This window comes from Mesocricetus auratus, unplaced genomic scaffold, assembly GCF_017639785.1.
Source record: "Mesocricetus auratus isolate SY011 unplaced genomic scaffold, BCM_Maur_2.0 Super-Scaffold_100007, whole genome shotgun sequence".
Lineage (NCBI taxonomy): Eukaryota > Metazoa > Chordata > Mammalia > Rodentia > Cricetidae > Mesocricetus > Mesocricetus auratus.
In genome coordinates, this window is record NW_024429191.1 from 76,204,776 (window position 1) to 76,230,483 (window position 25,708).

Sequence of the window (25,708 nt, forward strand, 5' to 3'; positions counted from 1 at the left end):
CATCTCTCCAGCCCCTTGTTCTACTTCTTAAAGAAACAAAACACAGGCTGGTGGTGTGCGCCTGTCACCTCAACACCCCCCAAGGCACGAGAGTCACTCACTTCAGGTTCGAGGCCAGCCTCCTCTATATATTGAATTCCAGGCTAGTCTACAGAATGAGATCTTTCTCAGGCAAAACCAAGCCAAACCAAACCTTTGTCTCTGGCATGCTGATCTACTTTGGTTAGGTGGGTAAGTTTCAGACTCTTTATTTTCATGCACGTGGCTTGTTTTTATCTAATAACTTTGTGCCTCAAATTGATCCCCACAAATATCGCATCTGCTCCACAACTGCTAAATCTGAGACTGTTCATTCAATTATAATTCGTTATGCACCAGACTGCTGAGTACTTCTTATAATGTTTTCTCCTTTAGCCCTTAGCTCAGTGTGCTAGATCTTACAGATTTGTAAACCAAGACCCAGAGATGGTTAGTCACTAGCCTAAGGTCACACAGCTAGTACGTGATAGAGTGAAGATCTCCACTCATTTCAATCTGAGAGTCCTTGTTCCCTGGTCTCTGGTGTGACAACCAGAGGCCACTGTCTTTCATTTCTCACTCCTAGGAGATGCCTCCCATTGCCTGATTGCCTCATGACCAGCACAGGTGTGTTCTTGACTGAACCATTCCAACTGACATCATTAGTTAGATGTTAGCAAATAAAAAGTAACTATTCGAGTTCGCTTTGAATTTCAGACAAACAACGGGTAATTTGTTAGTGTAAACATGTCTCCTGCAGGGTGTTCTTGGAATTTCCAACAAAAGGCGTGCCTTTCTTTCCCCTTCCCAACTGTCCCCAGGCCTCAGGGGTAAACTGGCAGGAGACAGGACAGGGACAGAGGAGACACTGAACGAACTAAGTACTGGGTGAACTCATAAAGAACAGCGATGGGGCTGGAGAGGTGGCTCGCAGTTAAGAACTTGTGCTGCTCTTGAGTTCAGTTCCCAGCACCAACGTGGGCTGCATACAACTGGCTGTAAGTCCAGCATCAGAGGATTCCCACGCCCTCTTCTGACCTCTGGGGACAACTGCACTTATATGACCCCTCCCCACCCACCCCACGCGTGAACACGCATGATTTCAAATAAAAATAAGTCTCAAAAAAGGAAAAAATTAAAAAGGAAACAGGGAAGCTGTTCTTCCAAGGCTGAACAGAGGTCCCTCCATGTGACTAGCTACTTCTAGTTCTGAGGATCCCTCTAAGATCAGGCTGGAGATAGCCAAAAGGATGAAACTGACTTCCCAGAGCGTCCTGGAAGTCACCAGTTAGACGTAACACATCCTCTTGCCAGACTGTGGGTTCTACCTGAAGGGTGTGGGGGCAGACCCACTATTTGATATTAAGGGTATGATGAAGTTACATGCAAAGGTCCCAGGAATGTTCAAGATAAAACCTGAGACTGCAAAGAGGGGTAAAAGGATGCTCAGCTTTTAGGGAATGGGTGAGAACTGCAGCAAGCTAGCCAGGCGTCGGGGCACAGGGCGCGACGCACCCAGGCCTGCGCCGGGAGGGAGAAAGTGAAGCTGAGAGCAGCCACTCCCAGCCTTGCTGGAATGCAGTTGGAGAGGTGGGGGGGCGAGCCGGGAGCGCGCGGCTCCCAATCACGGGCGGCGGAGGAGGTGGAGGAGGAGGAGGGCTGCTCGAGGAAGTGCGGCGTGAAGTTGTGGAGCTGAGATTGCCCGCCGCTGGGGACCCAGAGACCAGGAGCGCCCCTTCCCCGGCGGCCCCTTCCGGCGCCGCGCCTGTGTCTGCCCTCGCCGCGCCCCGTGCTCGCAGCCTGGTCCAGCCTGAGCCATGGGGCCGGAGCCGCAGTGAACACCATGGAGCTGGCGGCCTGGTGTGGCTGGGGGCTCCTCCTCGCCCTCCTGTCCCCCGGAGCCTCGGGCACCCAAGGTGGGTCTGGCATGGGGAGGACGCGGGCCGCTGCGGCTGCGCCCACGGCGGCCGGGACCCCGGGGCCCCGTGAGCTCTACAACCGGGCGGTCCGGGGCGATGGGGCGATCCCGGCTGCCGGCGCCGCGGCCCGGAGGGGATCAGAGCGGCTGGGGATGGGGCAGTCACTGGGAGGACCACACTGGAGGTCGGGACCGGCCTCCGCTGCCTTCGGCGGAGCTTCACGGGCTCAGAGAAAGAAGCTCCGGGAACTCCTCGGGGGAAGTTCTCTGAAACTGGCCAGAAAGTTTTCCTCGGGAGGTGTGCGGAGCGCTGTGCGTGCGTGCGCGTGTTTCCCCCCCTCCCGAGCCCCCTCACGCTTTCTCAAAGCTCTCCCAGTTGGCAGCCTCCGCCTCCGGACTGGACTGGGCAAGATGCCTTCGGGGTCCCCTCTGCCCTGCCCCTCCCCCTCCCCTCCCCCCTCCGGCCCTTTGGGTTTAGTAAGTTACTCCAGCTTCCCGCGGGGTCGCGGAGGAGGGGGCGGTGGGGAAAGTAACCGGTCCTGTTGAGCAGGGTGGCGGGTCCGCAGTTGAGTTGCTTATCGACGGTGTCTGGGGTTTGGGGGGACGGGGCGGGAGTAGTTATTTGTTTTGAACAAGTTGTTTTTTTTTTCCCCGGTGCTGGGGATAGAACACCCTCTACCGCACCCCCACACCCCAGTCTCGGGCGTGCTAGGCAAGTGCACTACCACTTGGGCAGCACTCTCCACAGTTCTGTTTTGAACAAGTTTCCTTAGAGCCAGTCTAAGAACTGTGTGCTTTGGGACTCTGAGAGAGCTGCACCTTGAAGGGTGGTCTTGTGTTTCCCGGCTTTCATTTAGTAGAGTGGGAAGGGTTCCTGGGCATTTAAGGGGAGGGCATGGAAAAGAAGTAAGGTCAGGTACGGATAGACAGACAGCTGGCTTGTTCTCTTGCCTCTGTCTTCGTGTTGGGGGCTGGGAGGGCGACCGCGGCAGTGTGTATACTAACCCATATGTCCCTTTCTGCCATAAGCGTAAAAGCTGGTATACACTCCGTGTGGGTCTGCGCTGCCAGACTCCGTGGGTGGTGGTTTGCATGCATTCCTTCTTCGGTCCTAAGAACAACTCCACAGTAGAAATACTAGTTAGCCTTCTCATTGTCCCAGGGTGAAAACATGGGCTGGAGAATCGGAGACGTGGTGGAGCCCGGGCAGTGTGACTCCAGCCACACATTTGAAATCATAATGTGAATCTACCTGGCATGGGGCACTGCTTCCTGAATCGGGGAGGACATAGAAAGAGGTTCCTGGGAGCCATGGACGTTCTTTCTCCAGCGGCCAGGGAGCCCAGAGACTGGTGGGGTATCACCAGTGTGTCCACCAGAATCAGTATACTGCTGTGCTTCCTGTGGGGGTACCCCTGTGTGTCTGAGGTGTTTATGATGGTTGTATGTCTATGCTGCCAAACAGCAATCTGTCTGCTGACTTGGGGACACAAGATGAACTCTGCCCTCTCCGGGAACTCCCTCAAGGTACTAGGCTATATCTGCTGTAAACAGTGGGAGATGCCCCTTGCCTGGCTGAGGATGAGGGCTCTTTTCAGTTTCTCATGAGGGCATCCTTCACCTGAGTCTGGGAGTGGAGTTGGCCAGGAGTGGCCTTGTACTGAGCAGTGGGAGCCTGAGGGGTCAGTTCTCCAGATGGGATGGGGACAGCGGGGAGCAGGGGGAGGCTGGGGGCGGAGTCTTATTCCAGCAGGTACACTGCTGGGTGCAGAGGACAAGACACTGTCCTGCTAGGAATGGTTGAAAAGGCAGAACACCATTCAGCTGCCTCCAGCTCCAGATGATACCCCAGAACTGGTGTAGGGCAGGTGTGTAGGGGAAAGGAGACCTGGGGAGGGCCCTGAGGGCCAAGACGGTGCTGGGATCCTCGGGGCTCTAGGTTTTGAGAAGTGCAGTGAACCTTGCAGGGCTTATTCCTATTTCGGTTCTGATGGGGTGGTTCTCTCCAAACCCTTCCCCCTTTTTGCTGTAGGGGGACTAAATAGATCCCTCTTGCAGAGGACATGGGCTTCATTCCCAGCACCCACATGGTGGTTCACAGCTTTATAGCTCCAGTTTTAGGAGATCGGATGCTTAATTTTAACCTCCGCAGGTACCAAGCATGTGTATAGTGTACACATAAGGGCAGGCAAATTGCTCATACATATCACATAAAACAAATCTTAACAAGAAAAAAATACTGCATTTCAAAGTCAAATGAAAAGGCTTTCTCCTTTTTCCTGATCTAGAATTACCCAGAACCTGCTGTCTGCTTCTCCCTCACCTTCTAAAAACGTGTGTGTGCTTCGTACATGGCAGATCTTTTTCCGTAGATGGCTTTGTTCCCTCTCTGTACTGTCCTGTAAAGTGGGTGGACAGATGAACCTCAGGGAAATGAAGAGACGTATCAGGGGCCTTATGAGGTGGTCAGAGTTCTAGGCATCAGCCAGGGATGAGTAAGAAGAGCCTTGGGGCAGTCAGGCAGCCACACAGGGAAAAAGTGCTAGTCTGTTACTACTTAGTATGGCCTTCCCAGCTCCTAATCCAGGCTGGAGAAGGCGCCCTGAGATGGGGCCTGAGATCCCTTCCTGGCTGCAGAGTTAGCTAGCTCCCTTCCAGCCCATGCTAGCCTTTCTCTTGGGTCCTCAGTGCCCGGGATGGAGGGCAGGAAGGTGCAGAGGCCACTGGGACACACAGGCCCATAGGAATGTACACAGATGAGGTGGAGGCTGAGCTGGGGGCAGAGGAGGCCCAGGCAAGGTGTGCTCACACTTGGGTGAGTGAATGGTCAGGAAGGAGAACCCCTTTCCTGTCCCTAACCGGTGGAGAGCGCTCCTGGTCTCCTGGGGTGACAGTTCTGCTATTTGGTAGGCACTGATCAAGCAGCAGCTATGCAGGGCACCTACATTGTCAGCAGTGGTAGTGGGTGAGTCGGTAAAAGTCCTATGTTTGGGTTGCTGCGGGTCTGTTTACAAAGCTTGCTTGTGTTTACAGACTGCTTCTCTCTCCCTCCTCGCCTCTAACTCTCAGGGCCCTCTGAAGGGAGTAAGAGTTGACCACTTGTTGAGGTCAGTAAATGCTCACCGAGGGGCCAGCTAAGTTCCAGTCACCATTGGCCTCAGAGATCTGAGTCTACTTTCTGTCTGTGCTGGAGGACTGAACGTATTCTCCCGTGCTATGACCCAAGAGTAGCTGAGCTAGGGTTCTGGACAAAAGAACCTGAGTCCAGGCTCTGCTCTGACACCAGCGTCAGAGAGCAGCTGTGTGTGGCAAGGGAGTCCTGGTGTCACTTGAGTGAAGGCTGGCCTCTGGCCTGGTTGGGGAGCTTTGGGGATGTAGGTAGTTTCCTGGCAGTGTTTATGAAGACCGAAGGAAGTGTTGGCTTTCATACTGTGACAGCAGCTGGAGGCCCAGCGTGCAGGAGGTCCTGGCTTCTGTTCTCCACGCTGCAGTGAAGAAAGAAGAAGGAACACGGCTGGGTCTTAGGACCAGTGGGGAGACAAGAACACATCTGGGAAGCCCTAAGCTGGGGCTGAACCTTGATTGCCAGTGTTCAGCAGGAGGGACCTGAAGGACTGAGACCAGCTCTGAGCAGAGGGATGGATACTTGTCCTGTTCAGTTTGGAGGCTCTTGACTAGATGTCATTCACACTCATTCGTTCCTTCATTCGTTCATTTATTCGTTTGATACTTGTCCTGCACTCACAATGAGCCCTGACCTTGCTCTGGGATGGTCTTGCTTCATGCTGCTTTTGTCTCCAAGAGTTGGGAGCTGGGGCTTCTAAAGGGCACCTGTCTTGAGGCCGAGAGCATCCCTGTGTAGAATTAGAGCCCTTTGTCCCACCCTGAAATTCACAGGACAGTGGCCAGAGCCGGTGGGGTGAGCCTGGTAAAGAGTGGGGAGTGGGAGGGAAGCTTGGAAAGGGTTCATTCAGATGTTTCCCTGGTGGTGTGTGTGGTGATAGCTGGCAGCTCCCTGCCCCCCCCCCCGGAGGAGGTCGCAGAGTACCAATTTTCCCACCTGTCTGCAAACACTCTAAGACTCTCACTCAAACCGACCACAAATCATATAAACAAACTGGCCAGTGGGGTGTGGCTGCCACTCTTTCTGACCTTCTGCCCGGCCCAGCCACCCTGCCCTGCCTGAGCCTGTGTTTACTGGTCACACTGGAGAATTAATGTGTTTTTATGCTTGTGGGGGAGTGGCATCATTATTTGTGTGTGCGCTGAGGTTTAGTGGAGGGAACGGGATCTGAGGTGGACCTGGATTCAGATTCCTCCTCTCTCGCTCGATTGCTGCTTGTGCTGTTGTTTTGGTTGTTTTTCTGGTGTTGTGGTGCTGGCTTTGGGACTCGGGTCTTGTGCAAGGGATTTGCCGCTGAACCTGTTTTGTGATCTTGGATGGATCACTTTCCTTCTTTGTAAAACAGAGGCAGGAATCTCAGCCCCTGATGTATACAGCAGGTACTCAGCTCCGTTACCATGGCGAGTGCTGTTGTTGTTTTCCTTTGGCTGGCCTGCCACAGCTGGTGTCCCTTCCCTTTGGAGATGAGGCAGCAGAGGGCTGCAGGGGGTAAGCTTCCACAGGGGTGGGCCCTACTCCAGCTCTGCCATCCTGTCCTCAGCGAGGCTAGCCCTGGGAGCTGGGCCTAGAGACAGCTGTGCATATCAGCAGCTGAAGCTGTGATGCTGGGGGGGGAGGTCCTGGCAGCAGGGCGTTATTTTGGGCCTGGCTGCCACCCCTTGCTACTGTTTCTTTTAGGAGATTTGGGGGGGGTGGGGGTGAGCAAGAAGAGGAAGGGTAGGGTGCAAGTGGGTGTGGTATGGCCTGGTTGTCTACCCTCCATCCAGGAGATGAGTTCTATTTCTGTTCCTTCCCCTCCTCCCTCCTTGCTTCCTTCCCTGTCTGCCTAGAGGGGTAAGAGACCTCTGTCAGTGTTACTAGAAGGCCATCAGCTTGAGGCCATTGAAGGCAGCCTGGGAGACCAGGAACTTTCCCCAGATCCTGAGGTGGGAAGATAACTAAGATTTGGCTTTAGGCTTCATGTCACTGGTACAACAGGGCTCCTGAAGTCTGATCCCAAAGCTGGTCTTGCACTGTCTCTTGAATCTGCACACAGTCACTGGAAGGCGGAGCAGTAACCAATAGGAATTCTCAGTAGCGCAGGTACCTGTGGGCCTGTGTATGCGAGGGCAACACCTCACCTCCACCTGCCTTCCCCCCAACCTCCTGGGCAAGATGCACCAGGTGATTCATCTTCTCACCCGAGCAGAAAAACAAGTTCAACTGGGCACTTTAATCTCTTTCGGGCTGGTAGGCTTGGTGCCAGCTGCTACCTGGAGCCCCCTAGCTGGGGGCCGCTTCTCCTGTTTGGAGACTTAGTGGGAATATCTGGTCTCTAGAAAAGCAGCCTGAGGGTCAGGGAGGCAGTGGGATGGCAGTGCGTCTTGGGACCCCTTCAGCTGACAGTTGGCACTGGGCAGGTACACAGAGCTGACGTAGTGCCCGTGTGGCAGGAGTTTCGTGGCATAGCTTCTGCCAGCTGCTTCTGGAGTCTTGCCCCAAGAGGCGGTGAGGGTGAGAGGGAGCCAGTGTAGGAGCCTGCAGAATATGCCTCACCCTGGTTGGGATCTGCGGCCAAGTCCCCTAGCTGGTGTTCTAGGCTTTTCTTCTCCATGTGGATGTGTTCCAGGGAGTTCTACCGTGATGACCAGCCTCTGACTCCCCTTATGTCCCAGCAGTGACTCCAGTCACCCCCCACCCCTGCCCATGTTTTGGGCAGTACTGTGGGGCAGTTGTCCTGAGCAGGGAACTTGGCCTGTGGGCGTGTTGGAATGGCAGGAGGAGGATACCCTGAGTTTGTTTGCCTGCGAGACAGATGGGGGTATCCAGAGGGGCCTGATTCATCATCGCCTCTCCTCTTCGGGGATTTTCACCCTCAGTTCTGGGACAAAGGAAGGCTTTCTTTGCCTGCTCAAGCCCTGTATGGGTGGTAAGCCCTAAAGGGCTGACACACTGGGGCCCCTCTGGATGCTCAAGGTGGCCCAGCTAGAAGGGGCCTTTCCCCAGCTTGTGGGCTTCCTCCCAAACACAGGAGCATTCTTCCGCTCTCCGCCCTGTGGATGCAGAGGCGTGGGGGGAAAGGCTGTCAGCCACGCTTTCTCCCTGTCTGAGATGACATGACTCCAGAGAGTGAGCGTGGAGGAGGTGACTAGTTTGGAGAAGGTCACGAGCCGTGTCCTGACCCACATCCTCTCTTCTGCCCAGTGTGCACCGGCACAGACATGAAGTTGCGGCTTCCTGCCAGTCCTGAGACCCACCTGGACATGCTCCGCCACCTCTACCAGGGCTGCCAGGTGGTTCAGGGTAACCTGGAGCTTACCTACCTGCCTGCCAACGCCACCCTCTCATTCCTGCAGGTGAGACCTGGTCCTGCTGAGCCCCCCGATGCGAGGTGTGAGAGCAAGGGTACTTCTCCCCTCTGTCTCCTGTCTTGTGGCCCCTCAAACAGGGATGCTTTTGATGCCTGTGTAAAACCCAGCTGACCCCCTCCACAGTGACTGCTCCAACTGTCCCCGTCACTATTCCTTGAGGGGTGTAAGTTCCAGGTCCAGTCCTGTGAATGTGGTCTGTGTCTTTAACTTCTCCAGGCCCCAGTCTCTCTCTGATTATCTAGCGGACATTGTGTCCACCATCGTGAAGAATTCAAGAGAAATGGTCTGAGGGAAAGTTATACATAGGAGGGAGAGGAGTCCAGCCTACTGGATTGTATCCCCAAGCCCTGGAGCAGGTGCAAGGGACAGACTAGTGGCTGAATCACAGACACCATCTTACACAGACCCCACCTGATGAAACACAGATGTGTAGGGGGTGGGGCACCCGCTTGCAATTGCCAAAGTGCTCCTGAGCTCTTATCAGGCCTGATCAGCCAGACCAGAATCTGGTGAGGCCAGGTGGGGAGTAGCCTAGGGCGGCTCCATCACCCTAGGGCTTGAGGGGACAGGACTACTCAGTAGCCAGGGGGCCTTGCAGGATTTATCTCCCACCCTGGATGACACCCTCAGGCCTTGTGAGGTACAGGCGCTTCTCAAGCCCAGACAGGCTTCTCTCTTCATCCCTTGCCCTTCCCGCCAGGACATCCAGGAAGTTCAGGGATACATGCTCATCGCTCATAGCCAGGTGAGGCACGTCCCACTGCAGAGGCTGCGCATCGTGAGAGGGACCCAGCTCTTTGAGGACAAGTATGCTCTGGCTGTGCTAGACAACCGAGATCCTTTGGACAATGTTACCACCGCCACAGGCAGAACCCCAGAAGGGCTGCGGGAGCTGCAGCTTCGAAGTCTCACAGGTGCCTTTGCCACCGTCGCAAGCTTCTCCTGGGTCTTGGTTGCTGACTAGAGCCATTCTGGCTGTGGAGGGGCTCAGTGAGGGTTATGTATGGTCCCTTCTGGCCTGTGTGCAGGCCAACCGAGTCTCCCTCTCTTTGCACCCCCTGTGAAGATTAGAGAGAGAAGGCTGTGGGGTGGCTCAGTGGCAGAGTGCTTGGTTAGCATTGCAAGGCCCTAGGTTTGAGCCCCTCCTCTTCAGGAAGTTGCAGCTTGCTTCAGATCCGTGATTTAATTATTTGAGACCAGGCTGGTTTTTTTCTCCCTCCATCTTGGCCATATCAAAGTACGCAGTGAGCAACCCAGGGTACCAGGTGCTTTACATGCTGGGTCTCATTTCAGTCAGGCTACAATCCTGTAAGTCCTGCTGCTAATCTGTCAAGTACTTTTGGGTCTGTTGTGTTTGTTTTGTTTTTCTGGTCTTGCTGTTCCGAGAAATGATCTCACTGCATAGCCCAGGCTGACCTTGATCCCGAGGCAGTCCTCCTGCCTCAGCTCCCTCGTGCTGGGATCACAGGCATGCCACCACCAGCCGTCTTCAGTGTTATTCTCACTCTACAGATGAGAACCCGGGGCATGCAGAGGATCAATGACTTGTTCAAGGTTACACAGCCAGTCGGTGGTAAAGTGGGGTTTCAGACTTTAGGGACCTTTTTTGTTCTGGTGCATGCTGAATGCTTGCTCTGCCACTGAGCTGTACCCCTGCCTCAGAGCCTCTCTGTTTACCCCCACACAGTGTGCACAGGGTGAGGCAAAAGGCGATTGGGGAACCCCCATCCACTTGAACACCCCCACTCTGCCGACCCGATCCCTCTTCCTAGTCCTGGGTTATTCCTGTGTGTGACTGCTCACTGGGGAAGGTAGGAGGCCCCAGGGAGGCCTGGAGGGAACTCACTATTTTGTCTTCCCCACAGAGATCCTGAAGGGAGGAGTTTTGATCAGAGGGAACCCTCAGCTCTGCTACCAGGACACCGTTTTGTGGAAGGATGTCTTCCGCAAGAATAACCAGCTGGCTCCTGTAGATATAGACACCAATCGCTCCCGGGCCTGTAAGCCATGCTGGAGTGACAACCCACCCTACCCAGACCACCCTACCCCGTCCTCTTTCCTGTCCTGGCTGCTGCGTCTCCCTGCCTTAGGCTGAGGACTCTTTCTCTATTGTACTTGGGCTCTGCTGACATGGTCCTCTCACCAAATTTCCCCTCACCACCTCTTCCTCTCACTGCCCGTCACCGTCACCGTCTCCCCGTCACTGTCTCCCCTGTCACCATGTCCCTGGTCACCGTCTCCCCTGTCACCATCTCCCCTGTCACCATCTCCCCCGTCACCGTCTCCCCCGTCACTGTCTCCCCTGTCACCGTCTCCCCTGTCACTGCCCATCACTGTCTCCCCCGTCACCGTCTCCCCTGTCACCGTCTCCCCCGTCACCGTCTCCCCCGTCACTGTCTCCCCCGTCACTGTCTCCCCTGTCACCGTCTCCCCGTCACTGTCTCCCCTGTCACTGTCTCCCCTGTCACTGCCCATCACTGTCTCCCCCGTCACCGTCTCCCCTGTCACCGTCTCCCCCGTCACCGTCTCCCCTGTCACTGCCCGTCACCATCTCCCCTGTCACTGTCTCCCCTGTCACCGTCTCCCCCGTCACCGTCTCCCCTGTCACTGCCCATCACCGTCTCCCCTGTCACTGTCTCCCCTGTCACTGCCCGTCACCGTCTCCCCTGTCACTGCCCGTCACCGTCTTCCCTGTCACCATCTCCCCCGTCACCATCTCCCCTGTCACCATATCCCCTGTCACTTCCTCCCTCCCTTACTGTCTCCTTTTGCCTCCGACCTTAGGCCCACCCTGTGCCCCAGCCTGTAAAGACAACCACTGCTGGGGTGCGAGCCCCGAGGACTGTCAAACCTGTGAGTCTGAGGAGACCTGGGGTCTGGAGACGGGGCTGGGCAGGTGGACAACTAGGAGTGGTGGGGTGACTTACCTGGGTAAGATGTCTCGCAGAAGGTGACACTATGCTACTGAGGGTCTGGTTCCCAGGCCCCACCCACCCAGGCATCCTGTCCTTTCGCCAACAGTGACCGGCACCATCTGCACCAGCGGCTGTGCCCGCTGCAAGGGCCGGCTGCCCACTGACTGCTGCCATGAGCAGTGTGCTGCAGGCTGCACGGGCCCCAAGCATTCTGACTGCCTGGTATGTGCCTCTCGCTCCTGTGCCCCTTGGGCCAACCCTCCAGGATGCAAGGGGCAGGCGTCTTTGCTGGCACTGCCCTGCTGGGGTTGGCACCCCAGGTCGCAGCATCCCAGTGACCGCCAGCGGCCTGTCTCTCCCAGGCCTGCCTCCACTTCAACCATAGTGGCATCTGTGAGCTGCACTGCCCAGCCCTGGTCACCTACAACACAGACACCTTTGAGTCCATGCCCAACCCTGAGGGTCGTTACACCTTCGGTGCCAGCTGTGTGACCACCTGTCCCTGTGAGTACTGGGTAGAAGACGTCACTTTAATGCCTTGGCTGGGGAAGGTGGTTTGTATAAATGGGAGCATGTTGTAAGTGTCGTGTGCCTGTTGGAGGGCCGGTCATGACTCTCAAGTCCGGCCACCTCATTGTTTTTCTTAAAAATAATATTTTATTTATTTTTATTTTATGTGCGAGTGTTCTGCCTGCATGTGTGCCTGTACACCATATGTGTGCAGTGCCCATGGAGGCCAGAAGAGGGCGTCTGATCCCCTGGACCTGGTGGTTGTGAGCCACTATGTGGGTGCTGAGAACTGAACCTGGGTCCTCTGTAGGAGCAGCCAGTGCTCTTAACTGCTGAGCCATCTCTCTAGCCCTTGATTTTTCCTTTTTTGTTTTGTTTTGTTGTAGACATGGTCTATCTGTGTAGTCCTGGTTATCCCAGAACTTGCTGTGTAGACCAGGCTGGCCTCAAATTCATAAAGAGCTTCCTGTCTCTGCCTCCCAAGTGCTGGGATTAAAGGTGTGTGCCACCACACCTGGCCCCTACCTCTTACCCCTTTTTAAAGTCAGGAGCTCATGTAGCTCAGGCTGACCTTACCTTGAATTCACCGTGTAGCCAAGAATGATGCTGAACTTCTGATCCTTCTGCTTGGCCCTGCCAAGTGTGTGCGGGGTTTTTGCCTCATTCTGTTTAACAGCTACATAGCAGGTGGCAGCAAAAGAGCCCAGACTTGGGAGCTAGTGTGCAGGATTTGAAATCTGTCCGCTGCCAATTAATAGTCTTAATTGCTTTCCCCTCAGTTTCCTTACCTGTATAATAGGGGCAGTAATAGTCCCATCCTAATAATGTGTAATGCCTCAATGAGTTAATATTTGTGACTTTTTGTTTTGTTTTTTTGAGACAGGGTTTCTCTGTGTAGCTTTGGAGCCTGTCTTGGCACTCGCTCTGTAGGCCAGACTGGGCTCGAACTCACAGAGATCCACCTGCCTCTGCCTCCCGAGTGCTGGGATTAAAGGCGTGCGCCACTACCGCCCGGCTCCACCTGCCTCTTATTTGTGACTCTTTTAGAACAATGCCCAGACTGTACTAAATACTCTTTTAAATGTATGTCTTGTTCTACAGTCTGCATAGAGAAGGCTTTGTGTGACAGTAACCCTAGGCACTGACGGATGCTGCAGGACTGGGCTTGGGCCTGAGGACCCCCTTTTCCTTCCTCTAATGGGCAGTGGAGTGGGCCTTTCCGTGCGACTGCACTTCCCTGTGGTCAGGGTGGGAGGACAAGTTGGGGAGTCGGATTGTTGGGTTCAAGTCCTGGTTCCTAGGACATGGTGGCACAAACCTGTCACTCTAACACTTGGAAGGTAGAGGTGGTGGAACCAGGAGTCCAGGTCATCCTCAAACACATAGTAAATTTGAGGCCAGTTTGGGCTACATGGGACCACACCTTTAAAAAAATAAGATATTCCTGCGTCTGTTACTTAGTAGCACAATGATGGGGTGATTTGCATAACTCGGTGCTTTGATTTCCCTTTTTGCAAAATGCAAATGACAGTGCTGTTCAATAGGAGTGTTGTAAGCGGTGTCCGGAGTCAGACACACAGAGCTGGCCTTCAGGGCTCGGTTGGTAGTATTCCTCTTAGACCTGGGCACGGTGGCCTTGCTCGTGGTGGCCTGGGAGGCTAGGGGACATGGATTTGCGTTCCCAATCTGTGCAGACAACTACCTTTCTACGGAAGTGGGATCCTGCACTCTGGTCTGTCCCCTGAATAACCAAGAGGTGACGGCTGAGGACGGAACACAACGGTGTGAGAAATGCAGCAAGTCCTGCGCCCGAGGTACCCGCCCCACTCCAAGACCAGCTGCAGCCCCTGATGGCCATCCTAGCCTGGCCCACCCCACTGTTGCTTAGAACCGCCCTCCCCTTGGGGGGTTGCAGCGCTGTTCTCCCACTGTCCCTGCCTCCCCTGTACAGCCCTCTACAAAGTCGGTCTGTCGATGTCTCCCCTGTCCCTCTACAAGTCGGTCCCTGAGTGTCTCTTGCCAGCATAGGGAAGAAAGTCGCCACTGCAGGAGGGGATGGCGGACGTGTCTCGGGTATGCCATGTGGTGCTGAGGTGCCCTCTTTCATACCCTTGTCTTCAGTGTGCTACGGTCTGGGCATGGAGCACCTGCGGGGGGCAAGGGCCATCACCAGTGCCAATATCCAGGAGTTCGCTGGCTGCAAGAAGATCTTTGGGAGCCTGGCGTTTTTGCCAGAGAGCTTTGATGGGTAAGGGTACACAGTGGCCTGAGGCAGTGTCAGGGAAGACACAGGGTCCTGGAGACCCAGGTGTAGCATCAGCATCTCTGAGGAACCCCCCAGGTGGGGGACCAGAGGGAGCTGAGGACATGGAGTAGAAGGTTACCTTTTTTGTTTTGGTTTGGTTTTTACGAGACAGGGTTTCTCTGTATTGTTTTGGAGGCTGAAGGTTACTTTTATAAATAGTTTGTTACCCATAGACATGGACATATGTGGTCATGAAACCATCCCAGATGAAGTCCAACGCTCCCATCCCAGAGAGGACATTGTTAAAGTTCTGTGTTCTGTGTGTTGATGGACAGAGAGACAGTGTCAGCTGGGGAGGCTGGGTTATTGAAACTGCCATGTGCCCTTGCTTTGGGGAATTGCTCATGACATGTTGAGCTGCCTCGTTGTGTTTTGCCTGCATGTATGTCTGTGTGAGGGTGTCAGAGTCCTGCAACTGGAGTTACAGACAGGTGTGAGCTGCCATGTGGGTGCTGGGAATTGAACCTGGGTCCTCTGGAAGAGCAGTTAGTGCTCTTACCACTGAGCCATTTCTTCAGAACCCAAGCTGTCTCATTCTAATAATAGTTATAGATCAGGAGGCAGCAAAGACAAAGCAACAGAGTACAGGCTTGGGTTTGAAACTTACTCTCCGGCCCCATGTGTCTGTGTCTGTGTGTCCGTGTCTCTGTGTGTGTGTCTATATGTGTCTGTATGTGTCTCTGTATGTGTGTGTCCTGTGTCTGTGTGTGTGTGTCTCTGTATGTGTCTGTGGGTGTGTGTCTCTGTGTGTGTCTGAAGGGCAGCCTTTTTAAAATAGGGCTCCTCACTGACCTGGAGCTCACCAGAACAGGCTAGGCCAACTGGCCAGGGTGCCCCAGGAATTGTCTTCAACTCCCCAGTGTTGGGGTTGGGCTTTTTTGTGTGGGTTCTGGGTATTAGATTCACCCTTGTATGGCAGTCTTACTGATTAGTTTCATTGCCTTCTCCTGTCTATGCCTCGGTGCCCTCATGTAAAATGCAGACCATCATAGCTCTACTCTCCAGGTGGTGGTAAAGTCTGAAAGAGTTAATATTTGGGATACTCTTAGAACAGGGCTTGACAGATACTGAGCACTCGGTGTTTGTATTTCAGAGCCTGCAGAGAGCAGGGTTTTATGCGGCAGCACCCCTATTCACTAATGACTACCTTGGGCCATTTTCAAATTTCTCTCATACAAACAGTTCAGCTTGTTTGTGCCCTGGCAGCTGAAGCCAGTGTCCCTGCCCACCATACTTCTGCAAATGAGACTTCTAGATCAAAGGACACAAATGTTGTTCTGCTGGACTTGGACCCTAGGCTTTGACTCTTGGGATGGGAGCAGCCAGGCTTGATTGGGCTTTAAGTGAAGGCTTCGGTGAGGGTGGAGATTGGTGCGTTAAGGCCTTCTGCCCTCCACCCTCCTGCCCTACTCATTCCTCCTGATCCTTCTAGGAACCCTGCCTCCGGCATTGCCCCTCTGACGCCCGAGCAGCTCCAAGTGTTTGAAACCCTGGAGGAGATCACAGGTGGGCCCTGTATTTCTGTGTCCTGCTCCACAGGGGCCAGGAGTTCTGGACCTTTGTGCATACCCAGCCCTCTGCTCTGCCTGCAGGTTATCTATACATTTCAGCATGGCCAGACAGCCTCCATGACCTCAGCGTCTTCCAGAACCTTCGAGTCATTCGGGGACGAGTTCTCCATGAGTAAGTGCGGAGAGGGAGCCTAGGAGGCCTGAGTACACTGCTCCCCAGTGACACCACAGTAGCTTTTACATGAGTTTGCAGTGTTCTGAGGCAGGGCGAGGGTGAAAGCACCCGTTGGTGGCTGCAAATGAACCTAGAGTAGGCACCTGCTTGCAACTGGAAACTGTTTCCACAGTGGTGCTTACTCATTGGCGCTGCAAGGCCTGGGGATCCGCTGGCTGGGGCTGCGCTCACTGCGGGAGCTGGGCAGCGGGCTGGTACTCATTCACCGAAACACCCATCTGTGCTTTGTACACACTGTGCCTTGGGACCAGCTCTTCCGGAACCCCCACCAGGCCCTGCTCCACAGTGGGAACCCATCAGAGGAGGAATGTGGTAAGACAGGAAGCCCAGCACTGCGGGCCAGTACACAGGAGTGTCAATAGCCTCTGGCCCGTGCAAACCTTTTTAGCCCTGTTTTGTTGTTTTGAGATAGGATCTCATTCTGTATCCCTGGCTGCCCTGTAGATCAGGCTGGTCTCGAACTCACAGAGATCCGCCAGCTTCTACCTCCCGAGTGCTGGGGTTAAAGGCGCGCCTGCTGAGCCATTCTTCACTCGCCTGTGATGGCTTGGCCTTGTGACATGGCTTCCAGTGGTGTCCTTCCATGTTGCCCAGATGTCCGTCCCTTCCCTGTTTCTTGAGCCACGGAAGTCTTCCTCTCCCTGAGTGTCATAGCGTCAGTCCCCTTCAGCCCAGAGCCATGCTCATTCGCAGCCTTTTGCTTAGACCCGAGCCTCTCCTAACGCCTCTGTCTGCTGCTTTTCCCCTCATTGCAGGTCTCAAGGACTTTGCCTGCTACCCACTGTGTGCTCATGGGCACTGCTGGGGGCCAGGGCCCACCCAGTGTGTCAACTGCAGTCACTTCCTGCGGGGCCAGGAGTGTGTGAAGGAGTGTCGCGTGTGGAAGGGGTATGTGGGGGGGGGCTTGAGGCGCACATGGGGGACCTCCCAGACCCTCACTGTACCCACCTCCCTCACTGTACCCACCTCCTACTGTACCCACCTCCCAGACCCTCACTGTACCCACCTCTTACTGTACCCACCTCTCTTACTGTACCCACCTCTTACTGTACCCACCTCTTACTGTACCCACCTCTTACTGTACCCACCTCTCTTACTGTACCCACCTCTTACTGTACCCACCTCTCTTACTGTACCCACCTCTTACTGTACCCACCTCTCTTACTGTACCCACCTCTTACTGTACCCACCTCTCTTACTGTACCCACCTCTTACTGTACCCCTCCTTACTGTACCCACCTCTCTTACTGTACCCACCTCTCTCACAGGCTCCCTAGGGAGTATGTGAATGGCAAGCACTGTCTGCCATGCCACCCCGAGTGTCAGCCTCAAAACAGCACAGAGACCTGCACTGGATCGGTGAGGTGCTGGTGGGCTCAGGGCGGGGGGGTGACAGGGGAGGGGGACGGGCAAGCAGAAGGGTATTGAGGGTCTGGTAGGTTGCTGCAGGGTAAAATGTTCCTTGAGAAGGTTCGGCTCAGACCTGGACAGCAGGAGGGGAGAAGGTCAGGAAGGCTGGAATGGGGGACAGCCCTGCCCACATTGTGCTGTGGACCATGGGCTATCCCTTCGTGCTGGTGACACTGGAGCCCTTCAAACAGTCCCAAGAAAGCCTGTCTCCTTGGCTAAGGATCAAATCCAGGTCCCGTTTCCAACCTCAGCTCTCACTTCTATAAGGAGAATGTTGCAATAGTTCCTACCTGGTTGGGGCGTGGTGAGAATGAAATTAAATAGGATTTGGTACGGTGCCCAAGCACGGAAAAAACTTTGTACATAATAGTTGTCACTTGTCACACCTTAGAGAACGCACGTTCCTCTCTGGGCGCCTCCATTTCCTTGTAAAGAGAAGGGATGTTTACCCTAGTGACGGGGAGACAGTTTGCTGAATGGTCAGGGACATCGGGCCTGGTCCTTCTGCTGTAGAGATGGTGATCCTAACGCCCCGCAAACCCTTCCTCTCCATCCAGGAGGCTGACCAGTGTACCGCCTGCGCCCACTACAAGGACTCGCCCTTCTGCGTGGCTCGATGCCCCAGTGGGGTGAAACCAGACCTCTCCTACATGCCTATCTGGAAGTACCCAGATGAGGAGGGCATGTGCCAGCCCTGCCCCATCAACTGCACCCATTCGTGAGTGGAGGGATTTTTTTCTATAGAGAGGAGGGCTTTCATGATTGGAGCCTCCCTGGAGCTCTTATTGTGAAAGGGGGCATAAATCCACCTTCATTCATGCTGAGATGTAATTTTTGTTTGTTTTGTTTTGTTTTGTTTTTCCAAGTCAGGGTTTCTTTGTGTTAACAGTTCTGGCTGTCCTGGAACTTGCTTTGTAGACCAGGCTGGCCTTGAACTCACAGAGATCCACCTGTCTCTGCATCCTGAGTGCTGGGATTAAAGGTGTGCCACCACTGCCAGGCTGAAATGTAATTTTTATATTTCTTTTCTTTTCTGTTAAGAGAAGCTTTTTCTTTGAAAGAAGCCTTTCTGCCCGCCTGGTTTCAGAGCCGCTTTCCCGCCAGCCTGGTTGTAGAGCCGTATCAGTCCCAAGTAAACACACAGGAGGCTATATGAATTATGAAGCTGTTGGCCTTGCTTGTTTCTAACTGGCTAGCTCTGACTTAAGTAATTACCCCATAATTGTTAATCTAAGTATGCTTCTTACCGGAGAGGTTCCAGGCTTCCTACCCCAATGGCGGTTACATCTCGAACTCCTGTGTTTCTCCTACCCAGAGTTCTCCTTGACTCCTAGTCCCTCCTATCTAGGTTTCCTATAGGCTCAACAGTACTTTATTGACAAATGCACAGGACTTCCCCAACACTTTTTTTTTTTTTTTGGTTTTTCGAGACAGGGTTTCTCTGTGGCTTTGGATGCTGTCCTGGAACTCACTTTGTAGACCAGGCTGGCCTCGAACTCACAGAGATCCGCCTGCCTCTGCCTCCCGAGTGCTGGGATTAAAGGCGTGCGCCACCAATGCCCGGCTGTTTGCTTGTTCTTGAGACAGGGTTTCTTTGCATAGCCCTGGCTATCCTGGAACTCTGTAGATTAGGCTGACCTCAAACTCAGGGATCTGCCTGCCTCTGCCTCTCAAGTACTTTGATTAAAGGGGTGTGCGCCACCACTGCCTGACCTGCCCTCGGTTTTTTTTAACTTTTTTTGCCATTTATTTATTTTTATTTCATATGCATTGGTATTTTGTCCGTGTGAGGGCATCAGATCCCCTGGATCTGGAGCTAGACAGTTGTGTTCTGCCGTGTGGGTGCTGGGAATTGAACTCAGGACCTCTGGAAGAGCAGCCAATGCTGTTAACTGCTGAGCCATCACTCCAGCCTACCTTCCTTTCTTAATGTAATACAACTCTCTCTACATACTTTGCGCGTTGCCTTTCACCTAGTTTCTGCATCATTTTTTGTTTTGTGAGCACATCTTGGTCTACCCCTCTGCAGACTTCTCAATTCATGGCATGTCACTCAGCTCCAGCCCTACTTGAGGATATTGCTCTTGCTTGCCTTTCTTTTTAATAGTTCATTGCCATTCAGTACCGCATACAAAGGAGCATCTGTGTGCATGCCTTCTTGTGACCTGGTGTTGGCATGGTAGTGCCAACTGTTGAGGCAGAACTGTTGGTATTTTATTGCTTGCTTGGTGGAGATAGATGCTAGGGCCCTCTCCCACTTAGCTAAGGCCCAGTCCCATGGTGTTTAATAGGTTTTGCCAACCTCCCCTCTCATGTGCCGTATACCCTGGACCTCTTTCATGGAGGGAGTAGCTGATCTTCCAGCCTTGATAGTGTACCCCTTCCTGCCCAGCACAGAAAGTTACAGGAATGCAGGAGTTAGGCTTCCAGACTAAAGAAGGAATCTTCTTGTGGGCTGGCACAGAGCAAATTGGTGACCTGGAGCCGTTCTGCTTGTCACAATGGGGATAATCCCATCACACCTGCCCCAGGAGGCTGTTCCCAGAGTTGATGGTGGTACTCTCTCTTCTACAGCTGTGTGGACCTGGATGAACGAGGCTGCCCAGCGGAGCAGAGAGCCAGGTGGGCCTGAGCCCCAGAAGCACCCCATTGCCCCTGCTTGACTCCTTCATTGGCCCCTGGTGGTCAGTAATACAGAAAGGAATTTCCCAGCATGCCCCACGTGCCTCACTCCTTAGCCCCTTTTTCCTCTGTTGACTTGTGTTTCAACAAGTGGATGAGGACCTATGCAGGATGCCATGGGGTAAGGGACGCTGGGAATGTGTTGCGTGTACCAAGAGCCTCTAGTGATGTTTCTCTAGGGACTCAGGCCAGGATCGAGTTCCTAAACCTGGAGATGAACCAAGCAGAGAATACTGTGGCAGCATGCAGAACCTCTGAGTGCTTGAGCTTGGCAGCTGGAGGCTTCCAGGAGGGGGCGCTGTGCTTCCTTCGTACTTAGGTGGAAGATCTGGCAAGTCTAGAGTAGCTAAGGGATCTTTAGTGTGTGTCCTATGAACCAGAGAGTGCAGAGGAGTAAACGTTGAAGCAGTGAGGGCCCGATCTGGAGAGTAGAGTTCTTGACCACTGGGCCATAGATTTCCAGAAGGGAGCTTTGGAAAGGAGAAAAGCAAGCTGGGTTATGCTCTGAAGAGCTGCTGCTTGTCCATGGAGCAAACACTTAATTTAATATATGGCAGGCCTTGTGCAGAGCAAGGTGGGGGTGTAAGGAGCAAGGATGACGATGCTTCCTGGCTGGGCATGGAGGCACACACCCATAACCCCAGCACTCGGAAGGCTGAGGCACATGCATGTAAGTGCAAAGCCAGCCTGGGCTATATAGTCACAGAAATAAGTGAATCAAGCAATAAATGTCCGATGAATCTCAGGGGGTCCTATGTGCCCCAAGATGAACTGGTTCATAAATATGGAGAACGAGGGGCTCTGGTAATGGGTACCCTAGGTACAACAGCTGCAAGGCCAGGAACCATGGCTCCTTGGAGAAAGCTTTGACTAGTACCTGAGAGTCCTGGGGTGCACATTCCTGGACCCCATTTCAAGTGTGGCAGAATCTCTGGGGTGGGCACAGTACAGATTAACAAAGTCCTTGTTGGATTTTCTCTCATAAAGTTTTTCATTTTGTTTTTCGAGACAAGGTTTCTCCGTGTAGTCTTGGCTGTCCTGGAACTAGCTCTTGTAGACCAGGCTGGTCTCAAACTCACAGAGATCCGCCTGCCTCTGCCTCCCGAGTGCTGGGATTAAAGGCGTGCCCATCTTCCCATGATATTTTTGAGCCAAGACACATTTCTGTCCCTTCATGGGGTCTCTTCAAATTTCCTCCCTAGGCTAGCCCTAATCTCTGATTCTGGGCTCTGTTTTCAGCCCGGCGACTTCCATCATCGCAACGGTGGTGGGCATCCTGTTGTTCCTGGTCATAGGGGTGGTTGTCGGGATCCTGATCAAGAGAAGGCGGCAGAAGATCAGAAAGTACACAATGCGAAGGCTGCTGCAGGAAACTGAGGTGAGGTGGGGTGAGGACCTCCTACCTCTCCCCCCCACTTAGCTTGCTTGGCACTCACCCTGCCACCCTCTCTCTCTCCAGCTAGTGGAGCCGCTGACGCCCAGTGGAGCCATGCCCAACCAGGCTCAGATGCGGATCCTAAAAGAGACCGAGCTAAGGAAGGTGAAGGTGCTTGGATCAGGAGCTTTCGGCACTGTCTACAAGGTCAGGAGGGGCTGGGCTCTGGCATGAGTGGATCTAGAGGAGGGGCTGGGCCTGGAGGGGCGTGGTCAAGAGAGAGACATGGACCAGGCAGGGAAGGCTACTCATCAGTGGCTTCTTGGGGACCAGCTGGATCTGGGCCACAGGCCTGATTCAAGCCCATTTCTTTCTGCTCAGGGCATCTGGATCCCAGATGGGGAGAACGTGAAAATTCCGGTGGCCATCAAGGTGTTGAGGGAAAACACATCCCCTAAAGCTAACAAAGAAATCCTAGATGTAAGCCCCTCACCTTCTCTACAGGGACTTGTGAGACGCCCCCTAGCTGCAGATGTGGGCTGCTTTCTCTTCCTGGAGTTTGGGATGGAACTTCTAAACCTTGATTCTTAATCTTCCCGGTCTGCAGGCCCTGTAGGGAGGGGGGAGTATGGTGGGAGGGAGCAGGTGGTTTCCTGTATCCCTCAGTGTGCCCTTGCCTGCAGGAAGCATATGTGATGGCTGGTGTGGGTTCTCCCTATGTGTCCCGCCTCCTGGGCATCTGCCTGACATCCACAGTGCAGCTGGTGACACAACTTATGCCCTATGGCTGCCTTCTGGACCATGTCCGAGAGCACCGAGGTCGCCTGGGCTCTCAGGACCTGCTCAACTGGTGTGTTCAGATTGCCAAGGTATGTGCTTGGGGGCTTCTGACTCTGCAGGTCCTTTGGGTGCAAGTCCCTATCTTCATTTGGGGCCAGGCTGGGATGGGGAATGTTAATAAGGTGAGATCCAGACTCAGGTTCCACACTGATGCTCATCTTTCAGGGCATGAGCTACCTGGAGGATGTACGGCTCGTGCACAGGGACCTGGCTGCCCGGAATGTGCTGGTCAAGAGTCCCAACCACGTCAAGATTACAGACTTTGGGCTGGCACGGCTGCTGGATATTGATGAGACAGAGTACCATGCAGACGGGGGCAAGGTTGGAGGAGGGAGGGTTGGGGTGGGTGGGAGTGGTATTCAGCCATTGGGAGAACTTTGAGAAGGGTCACCTCCCTACCACACCCATTCAGGATTTTTTGCTCTGCATTCCCAGGTGCCCATCAAATGGATGGCATTGGAATCCATTCTTCGACGGCGGTTCACCCATCAGAGTGATGTGTGGAGCTATGGTGTGTGTGTGTGGTGATAGGGAGGGCTGGATGAGAAGCCATGGCAGGGTGTCAGGGTGGGATATGGATACAGGAATGAGGGTGGGGATGGGGGGGGCTGCTGAAGTCCACCCTGTGGGAGTCTGTGCCCACCTTGGGGTATGAGGAGACCAGGTAGATCCTACCTTTTGGCACAGCCTCTCCCTTTGTATGCCTAAGCATCCTGTTCCCCCACTCCTGATGCTTGTCTGTCCTAGGTGTGACTGTGTGGGAGCTGATGACTTTTGGGGCCAAACCTTACGATGGGATCCCAGCCCGGGAGATCCCTGACTTGCTGGAGAAGGGAGAACGCTTGCCTCAGCCTCCAATCTGCACTATCGATGTCTACATGATTATGGTCAAATGTGCGTGGTGGCCGGGGCCGAACCTCAGGTGTAGAGGAAAGTGGGCCGACCTATGTGGGGGGGGGGGGGGTGAGATGTGAATGGGCTCAGGTGTCCTTGAAGGAGCCTCAAAAGGCGCTTCACCCCACTCACAGTAGATCCTAGCTGCCCAGGACGCCAGCTTAAAGGGGAAACTAGGAGAAATGCTCCTGGGCTCTGGCTCAGGACCCAGAGTCCACTTGTGTGCTCCTCTGCCGTGTGAGTGAGGACTTTGGGCTCAGCCAGGGTTGTCTAGGCCAGACTGAAGGGGAGCTGGAAGGGGCCACGCAGCTGGTCCTCAGCCTGGTCCAGGGACAAGGATGCTGAGCTCTCTCCCACCCTAGGTTGGATGATAGATTCTGAATGTCGCCCGAGATTCCGGGAGTTGGTGTCAGAATTCTCCCGCATGGCCAGGGACCCCCAGCGCTTTGTGGTCATCCAGGTACGGGGCCTTCCCACCTCATCCCTGCCCTAACAGTGCCCTCCCTCCTGCAGACAGGAAAGGGAGGGGACACCTAGATGCCAAGACCCCCAAGCCCAGCCCCCACCTCTACTCCAAGCGTGATAAACCTTTCTTGGGAACTAAACGCAAGGCTGGGGGAAGGGCTGTCACTTTGTGTCTCCTTCCTCCCTAGAATGAGGACTTGGGCCCTTCCAGCCCCTTGGACAGTACCTTTTACCGTTCATTGCTGGAGGATGACGACATGGGGGACCTGGTAGACGCCGAAGAGTATCTGGTCCCCCAGCAGGGATTCTTCTGCCCAGACCCTGCTCCAGGCGCCGGGAGCACGGCCCACCGTAGGCACCGTAGCTCGTCAACCAGGGTCAGTGCCCATCTTAGAACGTCGGGGTCCCTTCCCTTGAATACTCCCCCACGTTCACATTTCCTTAAGATTCCATTACCATTGCTGCTTTCCAACCCTTGGGACTCCATTCTCTCCATAATGACTCCAAGGTGACCTGTGTTCTTCTCCTGGGACCATGTCATTCCCCGATAAAGGTCCCCCTCCCAGACCTTTGAGTAACTTCCATCCTGACCCTCTCTTACCCCAGAGTGGAGGCGGCGAGCTGACACTGGGCATGGAGCCCTCGGGAGAAGAGCCCCCCAGGTCCCCACTGGCTCCCTCGGAAGGGGCTGGCTCTGATGTGTTTGAGGGTGAACTGGGAATGGGGGCTACCAAAGGGCCGCAGAGCATCTCTCCACGTGACCTCAGCCCTCTACAGCGGTACAGCGAGGATCCCACATTACCTCTGCCCACCGAGACTGATGGCTACGTTGCTCCCCTGGCCTGCAGCCCCCAGCCTGGTATGGAATCCAGGCCTGAGAGATTGGGAGGGGGGGAGTTGAGAACCCTCAGGTGCCACCCACTGAGAGGTACCGGTGGGAAAGGGACATCCTGGTTCCTTTCCCTAACAGTCCCTCTTCTCCCCTGCAGAATATGTGAATCAGCCAGAGGTGCGGCCTCAGCCTCCCTTGACTCCGGAGGGCCCTCTGCCTCCTGTGCGGCCTGCTGGCGCTACTCTGGAAAGACCCAAGACTCTCTCTCCTGGGAAGAATGGGGTCGTCAAAGACGTTTTTACCTTTGGGGGTGCTGTGGAGAACCCCGAGTACCTAGTACCCAGAGGAGGCTCTGCTTCTCAACCCCATCCTCCCGCCTTGTGCCCAGCCTTTGACAACCTCTATTACTGGGACCAGGACCCATCAGAGCGGGGGTCTCCACCAAGTACCTTTGAAGGGACCCCTACAGCAGAGAACCCCGAGTACTTGGGCCTGGATGTGCCCGTGTGACGTCACGTTTGTAGAGGCCCTGTTCTGCCTTCAGAGTGAGGGAGGCCTGGTCTCCTTCACCCCAAAGCAGGGGGAGGTCCTCTGGCCACATTATTTCCAGGGCAGCCTGCTTGCCAGGAGCCCACCCTGCGGAACCTTCCTTGCTGCTTGAGTCCTGAGTGGTTGACAGGGGCCGCCTGGTTGGAAGAGGTGGCACACTGGACAGCCTCAGTGGATCACAGACCCTGCCCTGACAGCCTGTAGGGTCCAGGGGCATCACAGTCATGGCCCCTCTTCTGGCCTGGCTCTCCTGGTTCTGAGGACTGAGGGACACTCAGCCTAGAAGGGAAGAGGCCCCAAGGGAATATCCTGGGAGCAGGACAGGCCACTAGGACTGAGACATGTGCATCCCAAGAGGAAAGGGACACTGCACTAGCATCCAGACCAATCCTTGTACAGAGTGTATTTTGTTCTGTTTTTACTTTTGTTTTTTAAAAGATGAAATAAGGACATGGTGGAGAGCAGCTGTTATATGGAAGTTAGGGAGTGGTGTCCCTCTTTCTCCATTTGCAGTGAGATTTGTAGATGAGGCCGCAGCCTATGTATGGGAGTGGCTTTAGACTAGACTCTCCTGCTCACCTGACACACAGCTCGCCTTGGAGTATGTGGGTAAAGAGCTTCCAAAAACTTGAGGCGGTTTGCTTTTGGGTTGGGAAGATTGGGGAGTTAGGCTTCCTTTCTGAGGACCCTTTGGCAACGGGCTCATTCTCCATTGGACACACTCTTTACAAGGCCACCCCCAGAATGAGGTCCTCTCCTCCTATGGGAAAGTGGA

The 25,708-nt window shown here is 54.3% G+C and overlaps 1 protein-coding gene across 2 annotated transcripts; it reads left to right on the forward strand.

Moving 5' to 3' along the window:
• Positions 1 to 1,670: 1,670 nt before the first annotated feature.
• Erbb2 (erb-b2 receptor tyrosine kinase 2) lies at positions 1,671 to 25,383 on the forward strand. Of its 2 annotated transcripts, NM_001281381.1 has the most exon segments (29): positions 1,830 to 1,934; positions 8,244 to 8,395; positions 9,111 to 9,324; positions 10,276 to 10,410; positions 11,195 to 11,263; positions 11,432 to 11,445; positions 11,447 to 11,474; positions 11,477 to 11,547; positions 11,688 to 11,829; positions 13,530 to 13,649; positions 13,957 to 14,083; positions 15,573 to 15,646; positions 15,733 to 15,823; positions 15,999 to 16,198; positions 16,642 to 16,774; positions 17,155 to 17,245; positions 17,854 to 18,014; positions 19,871 to 19,918; positions 21,218 to 21,356; positions 21,438 to 21,560; positions 21,735 to 21,833; positions 22,037 to 22,222; positions 22,359 to 22,514; positions 22,629 to 22,704; positions 22,941 to 23,087; positions 23,450 to 23,547; positions 23,741 to 23,929; positions 24,159 to 24,411; positions 24,542 to 25,159. In NM_001281381.1, coding segments are annotated over 29 exon segments (3,762 nt in total). In that variant the 5' UTR covers positions 1,830 to 1,861; the 3' UTR covers positions 24,895 to 25,159.
• Positions 25,384 to 25,708: the final 325 nt, after the last annotated feature.